Source organism: Diaporthe citri (genome assembly GCF_014595645.1).
Source record: "Diaporthe citri strain NFHF-8-4 chromosome Unknown scaffold_1, whole genome shotgun sequence".
Classification (NCBI taxonomy): Eukaryota; Fungi; Ascomycota; class Sordariomycetes; order Diaporthales; family Diaporthaceae; genus Diaporthe; species Diaporthe citri.
The window spans coordinates 1,311,033-1,327,735 of record NW_025064846.1 but is presented as its reverse complement, the minus strand read 5'-3'; the positions used below and the strand labels follow the sequence as shown (position 1 = coordinate 1,327,735).

General features: G+C 56.2%; 9 protein-coding genes across 9 annotated transcripts; 3 read left to right on the top strand and 6 right to left on the bottom strand.

The window, feature by feature from the left end:
• Positions 1-16: 16 nt before the first annotated feature.
• Positions 17-1,900, top strand: INS49_000358 (uncharacterized protein; the record flags this gene model as incomplete). Its single annotated transcript, XM_043161196.1, has 1 exon — positions 17-1,900. The coding sequence occupies one exon, from the start codon at positions 17-19 to the stop codon at positions 1,898-1,900; it is 1,884 nt and encodes a 627-aa protein (XP_043029702.1).
• Positions 1,901-2,378: 478 nt separating this feature from the next.
• INS49_000357 (uncharacterized protein) lies at positions 2,379-3,062 on the bottom strand (the record flags this gene model as incomplete). The annotated part of the gene is made up of 1 exon (XM_043161195.1): positions 2,379-3,062. The coding sequence occupies one exon, from the start codon at positions 3,060-3,062 to the stop codon at positions 2,379-2,381; it is 684 nt and encodes a 227-aa protein (XP_043029701.1).
• A 366-nt stretch (positions 3,063-3,428) lies between these two features.
• INS49_000356 (uncharacterized protein) lies at positions 3,429-4,384 on the top strand (the record flags this gene model as incomplete). Its single annotated transcript, XM_043161194.1, has 2 exons — positions 3,429-3,834; positions 3,924-4,384. The coding sequence occupies 2 exons, from the start codon at positions 3,429-3,431 to the stop codon at positions 4,382-4,384; spliced, it is 867 nt and encodes a 288-aa protein (XP_043029700.1).
• A 359-nt stretch (positions 4,385-4,743) lies between these two features.
• INS49_000355 (uncharacterized protein) lies at positions 4,744-5,136 on the bottom strand (the record flags this gene model as incomplete). Its single annotated transcript, XM_043161193.1, has 3 exons — positions 4,744-4,876; positions 4,964-5,047; positions 5,126-5,136. The coding sequence occupies 3 exons, from the start codon at positions 5,134-5,136 to the stop codon at positions 4,744-4,746; spliced, it is 228 nt and encodes a 75-aa protein (XP_043029699.1).
• A 459-nt stretch (positions 5,137-5,595) lies between these two features.
• INS49_000354 (uncharacterized protein) lies at positions 5,596-6,572 on the bottom strand (the record flags this gene model as incomplete). Its single annotated transcript, XM_043161192.1, has 2 exons — positions 5,596-6,471; positions 6,528-6,572. 2 exons carry the CDS (start codon positions 6,570-6,572, stop codon positions 5,596-5,598), a joined length of 921 nt encoding a protein of 306 aa, XP_043029698.1.
• Positions 6,573-7,590: 1,018 nt separating this feature from the next.
• On the top strand, positions 7,591-9,794 carry INS49_000353 (uncharacterized protein; the record flags this gene model as incomplete). Its single annotated transcript, XM_043161191.1, has 3 exons — positions 7,591-7,641; positions 7,751-7,912; positions 7,971-9,794. The coding sequence occupies 3 exons, from the start codon at positions 7,591-7,593 to the stop codon at positions 9,792-9,794; spliced, it is 2,037 nt and encodes a 678-aa protein (XP_043029697.1).
• A 365-nt stretch (positions 9,795-10,159) lies between these two features.
• On the bottom strand, positions 10,160-12,606 carry INS49_000352 (uncharacterized protein; the record flags this gene model as incomplete). The annotated part of the gene is made up of 7 exons (XM_043161190.1): positions 10,160-11,073; positions 11,187-11,400; positions 11,453-11,601; positions 11,804-11,933; positions 11,993-12,275; positions 12,334-12,364; positions 12,426-12,606. 7 exons carry the CDS (start codon positions 12,604-12,606, stop codon positions 10,160-10,162), a joined length of 1,902 nt encoding a protein of 633 aa, XP_043029696.1.
• An 810-nt stretch (positions 12,607-13,416) lies between these two features.
• On the bottom strand, positions 13,417-14,077 carry INS49_000351 (uncharacterized protein; the record flags this gene model as incomplete). Its single annotated transcript, XM_043161189.1, has 2 exons — positions 13,417-13,648; positions 13,743-14,077. The coding sequence occupies 2 exons, from the start codon at positions 14,075-14,077 to the stop codon at positions 13,417-13,419; spliced, it is 567 nt and encodes a 188-aa protein (XP_043029695.1).
• A 636-nt stretch (positions 14,078-14,713) lies between these two features.
• On the bottom strand, positions 14,714-15,611 carry INS49_000350 (uncharacterized protein; the record flags this gene model as incomplete). Its single annotated transcript, XM_043161188.1, has 3 exons — positions 14,714-14,959; positions 15,018-15,133; positions 15,332-15,611. 3 exons carry the CDS (start codon positions 15,609-15,611, stop codon positions 14,714-14,716), a joined length of 642 nt encoding a protein of 213 aa, XP_043029694.1.
• Positions 15,612-16,703: the final 1,092 nt, after the last annotated feature.

The window sequence follows — 16,703 nt, the reverse complement described above, 5'->3', positions numbered from 1 at the left end:
CGTAGGCCTCGTCGTGATGTCGTCCTCTGCCCGACTCTCTGCTCCTGCTCACGATGCCGATGCGCGCCCCCGAAACCGTCGGCTAGGAACAGGAGCCGATGGCTCCTCGAGATCTACATCCCTACTAAGGACGTCCGCGAGTCCATCGTCGAGCAGGGGGGCAAGCCCCATCCCAACAGCGCGAATAGGACAGACCTCGAGGTCATCAAGCAGGGTCGCCCCCACCCGGTCCAACACCGGAGACTCTCCGTTTGGAAAGAGCTGGCTCGACGGGCAGTGGAGCTCTAGTTGGGCGTCTATTCAAGACTTCACTACAAGCCTGCTGACTGGAGGTGACGGGTCAGGAGATGGCAACGAAGCACGTAGTAGAGGGGCCAGCCCCCGGAAGCCGATGCACAGAGCCTCGAGCGGGACTCTTCGAAAGCAGCCCAGTGCGTGGGGGCCAGAGCCGCCTGAAGGCCCTCGCCCGCGGCTTGAGGATGTCGCAGCGGGATCAGTGGCAGAGCGGCAGGCAGCCTTCAGGGCGGCGAAGACAGCCAGCGTTCTGGAAAGCCACGATGGTGTCAACGGTGGGCTCGATGTGGCAGGCAAGTTCAAGAGACGGAACTCTGATGAAGACTCGAGAACCAATACGGTCAACCCGGAGGTAGAGGACCAGCTGGTCTATATACACCACACATCGCCTACTGACACATACGCGGGCATCATCCTGAGGTATCGATGTCAGGAGGACGCTTTTAGGAAGGCAAATGGGCTGTGGTCTCGGGACAACATACAGGTACGGAAATGGTTGGCACTCCCGGTAGATGCATGTGAGATGAAAGGGCGGCCTTGCGATGGCCCTTCATACTATGCCAAAGAGGTAGATCTTCTTGCTACAACACCTTCTGCCGCCACACCAGGGACGTCATCGGATGCCACGAGACCAAACTCGGCCCAACCACTCCACGATGACTTTTTCGCCTCACGGAACGAGCATGCAGTCGAGGAGCCGAAGGAGGAGGAGGAAAGACCTTGGACACATGTCAGATGGGTCAAGCTTGACAATTGCAAGGACCCAATCGAGATCGCAAGGGTTTCGAGGAAGGCCATGGGCTACTTCCCACCGAGGCGGAAGAAGAGCTTGCGCACAGCCTCCACCTTGAGCACTCCGAGGGGCTCACTCGACGTGCCCAGCATCACTCTTAGCTCCGATATTGTCGAAAGCCCGGGGAGCATCTCTTCTCGGCGTCACAGCTTACTCGCAAACCGTCCGCAAATTGGCACCACGTACGCATCATCGGCGCCAACACCGTCCCGCAGCAGGGTTGGCAGCGGCAATGATGACCTTCGTCCAGCGTGGATGCGGAGACCGGGCGGTGTAGGAACGTTGAGCAGGAACGTGCGTGCTCCAGGCCCGGAAAAGGACTACTTCAACACCTGGACCAAAAAGCATCTGCCAGGACTGAACATCGAGTCGCTCCCCTCCATGGCAGTCATGGGATCTGAAACAGCCAGGTTTGGCTTCACCAATGACGAGGCGGCTGCCATTGTCGAGAGCCCTTTTGAAGAGGGCCGCGATGCCACATCCGCGACTAAGCAGGGCACCGGACTCGACAAAGCTGCAATGACTATCGAGACGTGGCTGCGTGGTGCATGGGCGAAGAGACCTAACACACCGATCCTGGGCCCAAGCCGTACTCGGCAGCATGCCGATGGGGAGCCAGACCTAATCGAACTGGAAGATACCAATAGCGAGGATGGCCGGATTGGAAGCGGTCTGCTCGACCAGGTCATTCCGGGCCTGCCAAATCTGGGCAACGGCTCGTCAAGCCGGAGTGACGGGAATGGAAGTGCTCTCCGGGGCCGCACGCCCCAACGAAGCGACTCTGGATTTGCCAAGGATAAGAAGGCGGATTAGATCGAAATAGACAAGGGCTCCTGACGCGGGGGGTTTCTTCACAACGCATGCATCCAAGGCGTTTGTTTAGGGTTTTCCTGTATATAAGGTGTGTATGGTTCTTGGGGGCGAAGCGCTGAGCAGTCAACAGTTGGAATTAACCGAAATAGAGGGTTTATTGAAGGAATAGTATTTTATTTATCTTTTTTCATCGAGGGGGATCTTCTGTTCGGTGTTGTTCCATGGTAAACAGAGCTCCCACCTGGCTGCCCAGGGTTTCTCTTCCAAATGAGCCCATAGACGTAGTCCTCCATTTCATCCAGAACTTGTATACATAAACGACTCAACAACCCTCTCACTCGTTAGACAACCATAGAGGTGCCAGGCTTGCAAGTCATCCTGTCAGCAAAATAAATTGGAAGGAGGGTCAGGCACTTGCATGTCGGAAGAAGCAAGATGAAGTCTGTACTTTTAGTAATCCTTCATAATTGAAATGATTTTAAAAAGCCTTGTTGACCCCCTCCCACTCCGGCTCTGCCTCTTTTGCCCTCACCAAATCCCCTGGCCAAGAAGCCCCCGGCGCTTTGGACGGTAGCGCCACTGCCTGCCTCACAACCGTGTCACCGAGCTCCTTCTCGACGCCCAGCCGCGGCAGACGGCCCCCAGCCTCGCCGAGGGCGCCCGCGTTGAGACCAGCGTAGGTGCCAAAGTCAACCCTGACGCCGAGCCGCAGGGCCGTAATGAGCCCGCCTGCACCCTCAGCCACGTGCGGGCTCGTGTGCATCGCGATGGCGAGCCAGGCCTCGCGAGCGGCGTCCCCGTCCACACCGTGCCTCCTCAGCAGCGAGGCTGCCAGGTTGGCGCCCGCGACCTCGAAGCGCTCCGGCTCAGCTGCGTGGGCGTCTGCTATGCCGATGTCGTGGAGGATGCATGCTACGAAGAGGACATGGGGCTCGGCGGAGGGAACAGTGAGCTCAGCTGGGGCCGGGAGTTGGAGGGCGCGGCGTGCATAGAGGAATACGCGCAAGCTGTGGTTGAAGGCGGATGCGGGCAGGGATGACCGGGCCAGGGCGAGAGCTTCTGTGCAGGCCGGGTGGTCGGGGACCTCAGCAGCGAGCAGGGGCTCAATGGCACTGGATGACGGCGCATGTTGAGGTTGCGGCTGCGTTGAGTAATTGCACATGGCGGATATTCCACTTGGATGACGAAGAGTGCCGCGTTTTCTTTACCACAGTAGACTAAACCAACCGTGATCTGCAGATTGTCGCTCGTCGGATGTTCCCACGTGGAAGCAGCTGGCGTCACTCAACGTCGACGTGAATGAGCTTACAGTACCCCAGGACTGATTGGCCCCAGCCTGAGCCGGACTTTCGGACCTGGATTCGAACTTGAACTTTGAACTTGGACGCGCCATGCCCTTTGCTTTGCGACAACCCACTGTCCATGGTCGCCAGCCCTGTCCGGAATGTCAATTGCCCCCTGCACTGACATGATATGACATGACCTCCCGCGACGACGCAAGCTGCGAGCGAGCGACCGACTGCCCCCGATGCCGATCTGCATAGAGTGCCGCCACCCCGTCAAGACGCTGTGGACCAAGTACTCGGGCGCCGGCGACAAGTCGAGCGGCCACAACATCCGCCTGACGGTGTGCCGCAACTGCGGCCGCTTCTGCGACAAATACGTCGAGCATGACTACATCGTGCTCTTCATCGACCTGGTGCTCATCAAGCCCCAGGTCTACCGCCACCTGCTGCACAACACCCTGATGCGGGACCACGACCAGTTCGACCCGTCCATCATCCGCCTCGGCATCCTCCTGCTGCTCTTCGACGTCTACCTCACCTGGGCCCGCATCGAGAAGCAGTCCGTCCCGGACGGCCCCGCCTCCCTCGCAGACAGCAACTTTGGCCGCCTCGCGCAGCAGCCCATCGTGTTCCAGTACATGTTCTTCTGTAAGTCCGTCTTGTGTGTGTTACTCGCGCGCGCGCAGACACACGCACACACAAAGCCCCCTTGCAGGAAGACTAACACTCTCTCCCAGTAATACTGTGCACCCTCTCGACCCTCGCCTTCCACCTGTCCATCCGCTTCCTGACCTCGTCGCCCTTCTCGCCCCTGGGCCTCCTCGGCGTCCTCCCGCGGTACTCCCGCCCAAACTCCGTGTCGACCGCGCTCCTCGTCTCCAGCAGCACGAAGCTATTCCCCATACTGATGGTCATATGGGAGTACGACGTCCCTGCGGCGGCGAGGTCGCTCGGCTGGGCCGTGGTGGCCAACAACGTGGAGGCGCTCAAGATCCTCCTGGACTGCGGCTACGGGGTCGCCGCGATGCTGGCTACGACGGGGGCTCTGAGCCGCTGGCTCGTCGGCAGGGCTATACTGTGGGCAGCGGGGCTGGACGGCGTTGACTCGCAGGGTGAAGGGAGCGTGGCAGAGGAGGGCAAGGCGCTCTGGGCCTTGATTGTTTACGTGAGGGATTGGGTCGGCCAGCTGGCCATATAGCGCATGTAGCAATCTAATTCCTTAAGACTACCATCAGTACCTCCCCGCTTCTCGAGCGGTTGAGGCTTCCACTCCGTACTTAGGCTCTATACAATCACGGCGCGCCTGTCATAGTGCCGTCGTAGACTCCTGACCCAACGGCAGCTCTCTTGCTGTCTCTGCCCAGCTGCGAACCTTCAACCCTTCTCATCACTCAACCGAATGTCATAGTTGAACATAGACTAGGAAGCTTCGTGGTGTAGGTCCTATTATTCCCCCAACGCCGGCAATGTGATGAATGATGAACAGTTATTTGTACAGCTCCCTGTCCCTCCGAACACCTTCTCGATTCAACCGCTACTTCCCTGAGGATCCTCGTCTTACTCGTGCACAAACTTCTCTCTCAGGTCGGATCGCTTCGGCTCGATCAAGGGGTGTAGTTGGGCCAGGAACGTGAGTGCCCACATCAGGTAGCAGCAGACGAATGCGAGGATGAGGGATGATCGCCAGAGCCTGGAGGCCAGCACCAGTCAGCACAAGACACAATCTGGACACGCCCTGGGGAGAGACCAAATCTCCAGAAAGGTCGATAACACTCACACTTGGTTTTCGCCCTTGGGAGACAGGAACCAGGCGCCCACGCACATGGCGGCGATGATGAACAGGCCGATGAAGATGCTCCACCTGGAAGCGCAGCGTCAGCACGTGCAAACCACGGTTTCTCTGTCCCATGCCCATGCACGGGGATGGGTTCAATCTTACCCGTTAGCCATTTTTGAAGGGTCTGGCGGTTTGGCGCGTGGGGATGATGGGAGCGAGCTCGATTGTGACGGTTTGGACGGGTGATGATGCTCGCTTGCCTGCTTCTCGCTTGGCCTACCGAGTCGGAGCTCCGCTTACGTAACCAGAATCCCTCCAAGGACAGACCTCTCCAATTCTGACTTGTTGAGCAAGCATGTGTTACTGCCATGTGCCAGTTGAGAGGTCGCTCCAGAAACAACACATTTTAAACACTAGACACACGTAACACATCTGCTGCTAATCAGGGAAAATGACATACATTTCGGGGTTTTCTCTGAGTGGTCATGATATCATTTGCAGATTGACCAGGGAACGATCCATGCAGGCTAGGAATAAATACGTCCAGCCTTGTTCGCAGGCTGTACAACAGCTTGATTGAGACGCCTTTCACCTGCTCCCAGCCCCGAGGAGACACTCGAACGTCTAACCACCTAAGCATCGTTCTCAAATTTCAGGCCATTCTCCTGTCTGACGGCTCCGTAGATGCCCGCAATGTCGCCATTATCCGTGTGCTCCTGGATCTTTGCCAGATGGGCATCCGCCACCTCGAGGTTTCCAAGCTTTACCCCAGAGTCCTTCGCGATCTTCAAGGCGTGCCCGGCGTCTTTCCTGGCGAGATCTGCGTGGAACAGAGGCTCCTTCCTCTTCCAGTAGTCGCCGCTCAGCATCCTAGTCGAGTAGGGAGGGTATATGCCAGGCAGCATTAGCTCGATGAACTTGTGCGAGTACTGTGTCCCCAGCCCGCTCTTCTCGGCGAGCACGTGGCCCTCGGCGACTTGCTCGACCATGTTCAGGATGAACGTATTACCCAGCAGCTTGAGTTGCGAGGCCTTGCTGTAAGGCTCGCCGCTCATGTCGATGATCGCCCGCGAGGTGACACCCTCAAGGAACGGCTTGATCCTATCGACAGCCGACTTAGGCCCAGCGGGAACGGGCACAAGCTGACCGGCGTCCGCCATCGGTGGTGCGCCAAAGACAGGGCACGCGACGAACTCGGCACCCTTGGAGATAATCGTCTTGGCGATTGCCTCGGTGGTGTCGGGGTGGATGGTTGAGCAGTCAACAACCACCTTGCCTTTAATGTCGGCCTTCACGATAGCGCTGACCGTCTCTGTGACAGCTGCATCGTTTGCGAGGCAGATGAATATGACGTCGGCCTTTGCCACGCCGGCCTCGACGGACTCTGCCACCTCCGACTTTCCTGAGGGGAGACCGGCGCTCAGATCAACTGCTCGTTGCTTAGACCGGTTGTAGATGGCCAAAGGACCGCCCAGTTGGCCTTTCTCGGCGATGTTCTTGGCCATTCCCTGAAGCTAGGTTAGAGAGCCTGGATTGTGCAGGTCAACATTGCAGGTTCACTTACACGGCCCATGTTGCCAAGACCGATCCAGAAGACATTGGGGGCCATGGCTGCGTGATGCCCTCGAGGGTTCAATGCCGTAGATATGTGAAATGGAATTTGGAAGTTGTCTTAGGATCTGATGATTGTGTTAGTGAGCCATACATCAGTGGCTTGAGTGAACCATGGATCCACCTGGACTGAAGCTGTAGAATGTACATACTGAGATGATGGAAATGCTCACGCACTTTCTAATAGCCAGAACACTGATCTGGACACGCACTGAAGCTGGAAGGGATGAATTTGAAGGTTCAAGGGCCGAATTTATTTCTAGAGCTCTTAATTTATATGGCCTCTGTCGGATGACGACAACGGCATTTCTCGTGGAGTCGTGCTGAGTTAAGTCCGATCGCTTCGGTTGTTTGCGGGGAAGGGAGGGTTCTCAGACCGCACGCCAACTGGCTCTGTGATACGGCTGAGTCCCTCTGTCGGTAAAGGCTTCACGGAATTATACGGGGATCTCGGAGTAAGGGGAGAGCCTGCGAAACACTACAAACTACTTCAAGGATCTCGTGGACTACTCATTCGCGCTGTATTGGGATCGCGTTCCGAGGTGTCACCTCGTCGAGGCCGACTCGGTTAACCCGGAAGCTCCGCGGGGTTAGCCGAACATAATGCGCCGTTCAGCATCAAACCAGGCCCGAAATGCGCTATGATCCTTCCGTCTTGCTTAAGTTTAGTGGACTTGGTAGCAGCACCTGAGCGAAATAAAGCTTGTTACAGGCTTTCGAGTGCCGTTTTCGATATGTTATTTTGTAAGAATCTTGGAAGTGTAAGTAGTGCTCCAGCAGGCGAGAGGGGCCACCCCCTCCCCCTATCCTTGTTGCTAGAACGACATCGGGGGTTCGGCCGAGGGTTTCTTATCAGATCGCTTATCTTGAGTATTGAGTCAAATGAGCTCAACTAGCACCGAGGCACTTACACCGATCGCCGGACCTTGGTCAGTAAACAAAATTATCGCTCATTTATTTTACACCACCGTGTGGTCTCTTCAGTCTGCTCGCAGTTGAGGCATGTGCTTCAAATCATGATCCTGCGTAGCTCAGCATGGAAGAAGAAGGCGACGGTCCTCGCAGAGGTAAGCAAGCGCCGGGACCTTGGCTGTGTTAACCTACCGAGATCGCTCCTGAACTCGCATACCCATGGCAACCCAACTCAGGCAGTCACTTTGCTGAATCAAACCACAGGCTTCCACGAGGGCGAGATCTAGTAGTTCGAAAAGCTCAGCGGCAGCTGCCACACAGAATTTCCGAGTGGCATCACCAAAGGACCAATTCTCCAAAGAAATCCTCAAGGAACATTATGCTTCCATTCCAAGAAAGGCCCAGGAGAAAAGGTCCCAAGATAGAGTGAGTACCCTTTCATATGTTGTGTTTAAGTTGCTTGAAATTGACAAAATCTACCCAGGATTTGTACGTATCAGTACTAGAATCTTCGTCGGCCACCAAAAGGGATGCGAAGCAGTATCTGCAGACATTCGCGCCCACAGTGGCAAGGGAGCCCGCCCCGGCTGCGGCCCCGATCAACGTTGATCCGCTGACGAACGGTGCTCGGGCTATCAGCGAGACGCCCAGGTTCGTTCAGGGCTCGGTCACGACGAAACGAGCTCCTGTCGACCCTGTTCCTCACGCCGCTCTCATCAAGTTCAGGCTGCCACAAGATGCCGACGAAGCCACCTTGAGGGGCGTGGCCAAGACACTTGCGCAGCTGCGGGTGCTGGGCCTGGTCAGCGTGATCGTCCTCGACTGCGAGCTGGGGCCGGACGACAAGTACTGGTCTCGAAGTCTAAACCAACAGGCTTACAGGCTAGCTGGGGCCATTGATCAATATGGAGAGCCTTGGACAACAGTCATGACAGACTTCCCACTGTCCACTCAACATGCTTCACCTGGGAGCCAAGCCTCGCCATTGATATCCAACACCACCATCGTTGAGGAGGGTAGCTCCGTATTGTCGGCTCTCAATAAGGGGTCAGCTGTCATTGTCCCACCGATTGTTCAACAATATGACGGAAACTCCCAACCTATTGACCCCGACGAAGCAATTTTGTCCCTGACACGCTACCTATCCGGACTGCAGTTAGCTAAGCCATCTGGGCCTGGAGGAGAGTACGAGCAGGGCTTGACATTGCCGGGAAAGAAGGCCTTCGTCGACCGGGTGATCATTCTGGATCCTGTCGGCGGCATTCCCGCTAAGAACCGCTGGAATAACGCACATGTGTTTCTCAACCTAGAGGACGAGGTCAAAACTGCAAAGACACATCTACAGTCTTTGAACACGACCTCGCAGGAAGAGAACGAAAGCAGCTCTTCTGTACAAGCACACATGCGAAACCTCGACTTGGCCAAGAACACGCTTGCGATTCTGCCTTCGACCTCCTCAGCACTGATCACAACGCCTAGAGAAGCAGCAAATCTGCATTCCCGAAGCGAGGATGCTTACGAAGGCGGCGTGATGGGATTTGTGGGCACTGTCGGGACGAGGAAAAGCCACAACCCCTTGATTCATAACCTCCTCACAGATCGCCCAACCCACTCGTCATCCCTCCCTCTTGGTCGGATCAAACCTATCTCGCGGAACGCGGACCCAAATAGCAGCCCAGTCATGTCGCCTACGACTTTAGCCAAGAGAGGCATGCCTGTAACAGTCTATCCAGATCCATCGTCAGCGGGATGGGTGCCTCCAAAGCCTGGGGGGCCTCGGCTCAAACTAACCGATTCATGTATCGACATGCCGCGGCTGGTGCATTTGATCGAAGATTCCTTCAACAGGAAGCTGGATGTCCAACACTACCTGAACCGGGTTGAAAAAAGCCTTGCAGGCATTATCATCGCCGGAGAATACGAAGGAGGCGCGATCCTGACCTGGGAGCGACCATTCGATATGGACGAGGAAACAGCATACAAAAGCGGACGAATGGTTCCCTACCTGGACAAGTTCGCCGTCCTCAAGAAGAGCCAGGGGGCGGGTGGCGTCGCGGACATCGTGTTCAACGCCATGGTCAGAGACTGCTTCCCCGAGGGCGTGTGCTGGAGGAGCAGGAAGAACAACCCCGTCAACAAGTGGTATTTCGAGCGGTCGCGGGGCACGATGAAGCTGTCCGAGTCGGACTGGTCGATGTTCTGGACAACACCGCGGGTGACGCTGAGGGATGAGATGATGAAGGATTACGAGGACGTGTGCCGGAATATACTGCCTTCGTGGGCGGACAAGAAGCATATTGTCGATTAGACGAGGAGGCAGGTTGCGATTTCGCGCAGTTGGGATTTCCCGCATGCCTGACGTCTTCCAGGGATAAGTATCTGTCTACAGATGAAGCAACATTTGGGAGTTGATTGCTCAGACTACACATGGAGACGACCTCAGGGAAAATCAAGTTAATTTCTGAGGCGCCGCAGGACCTGCTACTCCCAGAAAGATCCTGACCAGAGCACGATCACCTCATGCGAGACCTTTCTAGTGACACGTATCATACTGGGGCCTACCAGGATAACAATATCAACATGTCTGATTAAACTATGTACCTCCGAAGGTATCCATCTTACTTCCGAATTTCAGAAAACTGTTTTCAGTCCCGAGCTGTACAGAGCTCGCCTTCACCTTTGGGGCCGACATGGTCCAGCACAATCAAGTTCCACATCACCATCCACACCCCGTCCAGAAATAACATCAGCAGCCCTCTCGGCTATCGCGTAGACGGCAGCCTGGAGGTGCGCCCCGAGCACCATCGGCATCACGCCGGCGTCGACGACCCGCAAGCCCTCGGTCCCGTACACCCTCAGCCCGGTGTCGACCACCCCGCCCAGGTCCAGGGGCAGCATCGCCGTGGAGCCCGAGGGGTGGAACTCGGTGGCCAGGAACCGCCTCGCCAGCTCCAGCATCCTGGCGTCCGTGACGTTCCTCTGCTCGGCGGCGGTCTTGTTGTTGTTGTTGGCGGCGCCGCCGGAGGAGAAGGACAGGTCGTCCGGGCAGAAGTAGGGCTCCTGCGCGACGGGCTGCAGCTCCGCCATGGCGGCGGTGCGGACCAGCGCGCAGTTGAACAGCAGCGCCCGCGCAAGGACGAGGCAGTCGAACGGCTCGGAGCAGTAGCGCGGGTCGACGAGAGGCGGGGCGTCGAAGATGTCGCGCGACGCCGGGCGGACGGTGCCGCGGGACAGGGGCCGCTGCATCGCCACGGACAGCGTCCCGACCGAGTCGGCCAGGATCTCGACGGCGCCCTCGGTCGGGTTGCGCAGCAGGGGGATCTGATATTTGCGCTGGGCTAGGTATCCTGCCCGGACAGAGGCGGGGGTGCCTGGTGGCAGTGTCTGGTCGATGCCGCGCCGGTCGGCGGCGTCGATGAGCTCGACCCAGTCGTCTGCAAAGTGGCGCATGGCTGGGAATGCGATTGTGCTGATCAACGGCGCGGTCAACGGCCCTGTGCGGTATGTTTCGTACTCATTCAGGGCGGCAGCCCGGGAATCATTGTTGGCCTCGATGGACTTGGCGGTGATCAAGGAGGTATTAGTGTCTGTGATGTTATGTTAGCTAGTCATCGGAGACAGTGTTTCCTGCACATGGGTAAGTCGATTTGGAAATCAAAGAGGACGGTGAAGTCTGCTTTGGATGTCGTTTTCCACATACATGAATACACAGGATGTAACATCCCATGGTCTTGCAAGTTCGCGCCCACTCCAGGTAGGTCGACTCGTACTGGGATGTCCAGAGACTTGAGTACATCTGCAGGACCTATACCAGATACTTGCAGAGTCGTGGGGGAAAAGATGGCACCAGCTGCCATGATAACCTCCCTCGAGCACGTAACATTTGCAATAGGACTGGATCTTGAGTGCGAGAACTGTGAACAAATGTCAGGGAATGTTTGGTGGAAACAGCTTTCTCGGACATACCTCAACTCCGACTGCCTTCTGTAGCCGACCAAACGCAGATTCGCCGTCACCAGCGCCTGGGTTGTCTATCTCCTCCAGGAGGATCTGTGTGACCATCTGCTCCGTCGCGACATGAAGATTGGGACGGTCTATCACAGGATCGAGGTATGCTGTGCGACTGTCACACCGCGACTGGTTCTGTGCGCTCATGCTGGATGGGTTGATCATAGCTCCGACACAGGTTCCCTCATTGGGCTCAGACAAGATGGGCAAACCCATCTCTGCCATACCACCCAGGAAGTTGGCTAGGATTCATCAGCTCCGTTCACCGACTTTTGATGGCGTGTAGCCATGGCTGCGTAGGTCTCATACCAGACTGATCGTAGAAGAAACGAGGATATGCAACAGACAAAGGCCCCTCGTCTCCGTGAATGTCCGCGTTGGGCCGGATGTTGAATTTTGACTCGACCGCGGCATCGACATCCGCAGAGAAGTTCTCGCTCTGTAAAGGCCACATGTGTCAGCCATACCCGATTTGAAGCTTTTCATTCCCGGTCGTACCTTTTGGAAGTAGGGCAGAAGGTCTTCCCACCGCCAGTTGTACTTATTTTCCCGGCCCTCGACGTCGTTGAGATCTCCCCAGGCGTCGTAGTCCCTGGCCGAGCCCCGGGTCCACACCATCCCATTAAGAATGGTGCCTCCGCCGACGACTTTGCCTTGGTTGAGTGCGACATTCCTGTTGTTCAGGAACTCTTGTGGAACGGTCCGAAGCTTCCAGTCGTAATCGGTCCAGAGCGTGTCGCCTATCTCCGCTGGGATCGTCACCTTCGCCCCTCCAGTGTCTCTGCGATCGTAGTCAGTCTCAGTAGTGAAAAGAGGCCTCAGCAGGTCACTTGACTAACAATGTTCCAGCCTCGAGCACTAATACCGTTACTGTGCGAAAGAATGGTCAGCTAGGCCGCGGCAAGCAAAGTCTGCCAGGGGTCAGGCTCACCATTTGGATCTTCGCTGAGTCGGTTTGCTACGACCAAGCCTGAGGCACCACCACCAACGACAATGTAGTCGTAGTGACAGCGAAGGGACTGCTTGATGGCATTGGGTGGAATGTGCAAACAGCTGGACAGCTGGAAAGATGAGGCTAGTGCGACAACCAGTGCCCACAGTCGAGGTAGCATCGTCGCAGCAACAGGGTGCGCTTTGGCCGACCGCTAAGTCGTGTCGTGTCGTTGGAAGCCAATGGCTGGGACTTGTCAACTTGACGATCAATTGCCTCTTCAAATGGTTCTAATACAAAGCACTGCGACGTTGGGTCTGTGGGGTCATTAAAGAGAGACGGCGAAGAAAGAATGTCGAGGTTCGTGGGGGCCTCGTCGGCCGAGGCGTGCAAATGAGGAGGAGATCGCTGTCATCCCATGTTGATTGGAACAGGTGAAGCTGAAGGGTGGTTATTTATCAAGTCCGCCATGCCATTGTCAGCTCCCGTCCATCTGAACCAGCATCGCCTTGCTTGCGCACTCAGCCCGCCAGACCTCGCGCCGAGTTTTCCTGCAATCTGCCGAGAATAATCCTCTTCGTTTTTCCTCATCTTGTCTCAGCTCAGGATGACCAGAATCCCTCAGGCCCGTCGGGCAGGCAGCCTCGTCCATGGTGGCCCCTTGTAGCTCCAGTCTCGGTCGGCAGTCCACAGGTTGCACGAGGTTGCGGCTTTGATGTTGTTTCTTGCTTTTGCAGACACGCGGTGCCCTGCCTTGCAACGTGACCGCACATGGACTGGCTTACCCCTGTGCTACCGAAAAATGAGCCAGGCCTGCTGCTTCGATGCTGTGCAACGTGAGAGGCCTCCGCGCGCGTTGCTGCATGGGCATTGCCGAGCCCCAGTAGGCATCAGCCGTTCCTCCTCGCGATGCGGGAGGTCGGAGATTTGCTCGCACCCGGCCCGTCTGGTGGTTTTTGGTGGACGAAGTATCGTCCACCTCGCGCCTTGGTCAGTCCTCCGCCTGGCTCGCGTGTTGGGCACCGAGGCATACGGCGGTTGCGTAGTCCCCATCATGGCTAATGCTGATGAGGGCCTCATAGTCCTCATCAGTGCCCTTGATAATAGCCGCTGGGGCGCCCTTCCTGTCTGCGTGTGTCGAGGCCTGGTGTGATATGGTGATACCATGCCAGGTCAGATTCTTTTGCGGGTGGGCTTTGATGACAGCCTCCTTTGCGGCAAACCTGGTGATCCCAATATCAGTAAATTAAAACATACTCCCTTGGAGATACGGGATTCCCTTCCAAGCGTTGTTCACTTGGGCTAGGGCATTCATACCTTCCAGCCATGAACGTGGCGGCGAGTTGCATTTTGTCGAGATTTGGTGCGGGCTTCGACGGACTGGGCTTCTTTTCATAGGCCGCCGCAACTTCGGCGTGGTGATTTATCATCGGAGCAGGACTCTTGGCTGACTGGTTAATGCTCAGAGGGGTCCCGTTGTTGAGGATGCATTGTATCTTCGGATGTCCTCTCTCATCCTCATTGAGAATCCTCTGGACAAAGCGCACACCTCTGGAGGATTCCAAGATTCCGCGGATCCGATTCACATTACATATGTCGGTGCCGAGGTTCAGGGCAAAGGGGAACCTTCTCAGGATCCTCTGTCCTGACATTGGCGCTTGGGCTTCGAGCCTTCTACTGAGGTTGCATGCGCTGTCATGAAAGAGGCAAGGCTCATGCCGCCTGACGATGTTGCACCAGGCGAGATCAGGGGCGGTATCGGATTATGTAAGCACTCTTCCCCAAGAACCATGATCTAGATGCAGACCACGGTGGAAATGAGCAGAAGAACATGAGAAGCTCCAATATTGCAGCGCTTCCTTTTCGCTCTCGTGTCGGAAAATAAAGGTTTCATCACGCAATATATCTCATTCCTAGACCACAATCACATTTTCGAAACTATTCAAACACAAAGTGGAATCATCACAGCGGACATGCTTCTTTTCCCAACTCCAATAAAAGAAGGTCAAATGCCTACCTCCAAACACTTCATTCTCGCGGTGGGCTGTTCAATAATATCCTCGACCGCCCAGATGGCTACCATCTGGTGAATAACAAACGCCCCAGGCACGCCAGGCTGGTAATCCCAAGGGTACGACTGCAAACCAGCTCATCCAATGTCGGCCGACACGGCCGTTCCCGACCGAGACCATCATCCCCTTTGCCTACAGTCGAGGCTCTCACAGGTCCAAAACGAATGTGGCGCTCGCGAATCTCGGCGTCGCAAATAACTCGGCTTCGGCTTCGGCTTAGGCTGCTTGGTTATCATCCGCCAGGAGGGGAGCGCGCTCTGCGTCAGGGGTCACCGTCTTGTTCTTGCCGAAGTTGAGCTCGCGGCCCGACCACACAGCGGAGCCCACGACTGCCGACAAGCTGAACAGCACGGCCATGATGACGAAGGCAAAGATCCACTGGAATGCGACAAACTGGCGTTGGAACTGAGCAACACCCAAAGACGCAGACAGGACGCTGAGCCAGAAGCCGATTGTGTAGTCCTGGTTGGTTTGTTAATATGCGAACTCGGCCTCGAGGTCTCCTGCCGTAAAGACTTACCTTGTAGGCGACAAGAAAGAACAGGCCGTAGACCAAGATGGACCAGACAAAGATGTTGGCGAAGATCCGCGCAACCAGGCTGCCCTGGTGCGGGACCATGATCGCGCCGTTCCAGTCTGTCCAAGAACTCCTCAGTTAGAAATCACGTTTTGATAAGCCAAGGAGGTGCCTGGAAATATCGCTCTTGAGATGTCCTACAAGCTGCAGGGAGGGCTACAAAAGGTAATGCCTCACAAGACACTCCCAAACACAGCTTCCAGAACCGTTTCAAGGGGTGATAGAAAGCCAACTCTACATGTGAAGACGTGACTTACAGATGGCGACAAAGGTCCAAGCCAACGGCCCAGCAACGACGGAGGTGTGGATCAACCGGGCATACGAGTGGTGGCGGAAGGCCAGCGAGCTCAGGTTGAAGAAGTTGATGATCAGGATGAGCTCGGCCCAGACGAAGTGGCTGCGGACGAAGAGCATGACGAAGGCGAAGTGCAGCAGGTTGTTCGTGATGAAGTGGGAGCCGACGGCGGAGGCCGGGTTCACCTTCTCGTCGTCGCTCGAGAAGAAGTGCCACACGTAGCCGAGCTGGGAGAGGAACATGATAATGCTGGTTGGTGCCGTCTCGCGTCAGCCACCTGTGAATATTTGAAGGGATCTGATGGGTCTGGAGCTCACAAGTAGACATATATGATCACAAAGTTGAGCGTGAAGCCGGACCAGTGCAGGTAGTTCTGGCCCTCGATGGTCCTGCCGTGCTTGATATCGTCGGCGGGGGACCCTAACCGAGTAGTACACCGAGGCGATGACCGAGAGCAGCCATGTCAGGATTGTCAGGACCTTGTAGGTGAGGACGGCCGCAGGGGGATGGGACTCCCTCTTCGCGAAAGGATTTGCTACATGAAAGCCAGGTCAGGGTGTGTCACCTCACCACAGGTTTGCTGAATAGATGGAGATGGGCGGCAACATACCCTGTTTGACTCGGTCCATGGCGCGCAATGTACGGACTGATTACTATGTGGCGGGAGGCTGAACTGATTGGAGACACGGATACCTTCCTCTGGCAGAGCTGGAGGAGTAAAGCGAGCTTGTCCAAACAGAAGTCCAGGGTGCGGTTTACGATGAGCGGGCAGATCTCTTATAAGATCTGGAAGCTGCAGGTGGCGCAGGAGTGAAAGGATCAGGCGTGGGTCGCACAGCTGTTACAGACCTTACATGAAGGAAGAGCGTGTGACACGGCTGGGATCGACACTGGAGGAAGGGAAGGAAAAAAAAAAAAAAAAAAAAGAGGTAGGCCAAGTCTTTAAGGTGAGAAGTTCGTCACAAGAGGGACCAAGAGTGGGTGGGCGTGTTGACCGGGTATCTGTCCGGGTGCCACTTTCCACTGGGTACTGTACCTGTGTTGCAAACCTGCGCGTCGCATCCAATTGATTGATCGGCCGACTGTTCGACTGCAGCCCTTGGTCAAGCAAACGAGATCCCTGCGTATGCCACGGAACAAAACGCAGAGAGGCAGCAATGGTGGCTCGAAACACGCCAGCAGCTTCATTGTTGCGTCACTTGCTCGGAATGCCGTTAGGCTGACTGCCCTGCCATGCCCTGCAGGTGTGGCTCAACAAGTACTGCTACAGTCCTCTTGCCGCCCAGCTTCTTGTTCGTGACAAACAGCTTTCCTGCAGATGCCAGCTGTGGTCG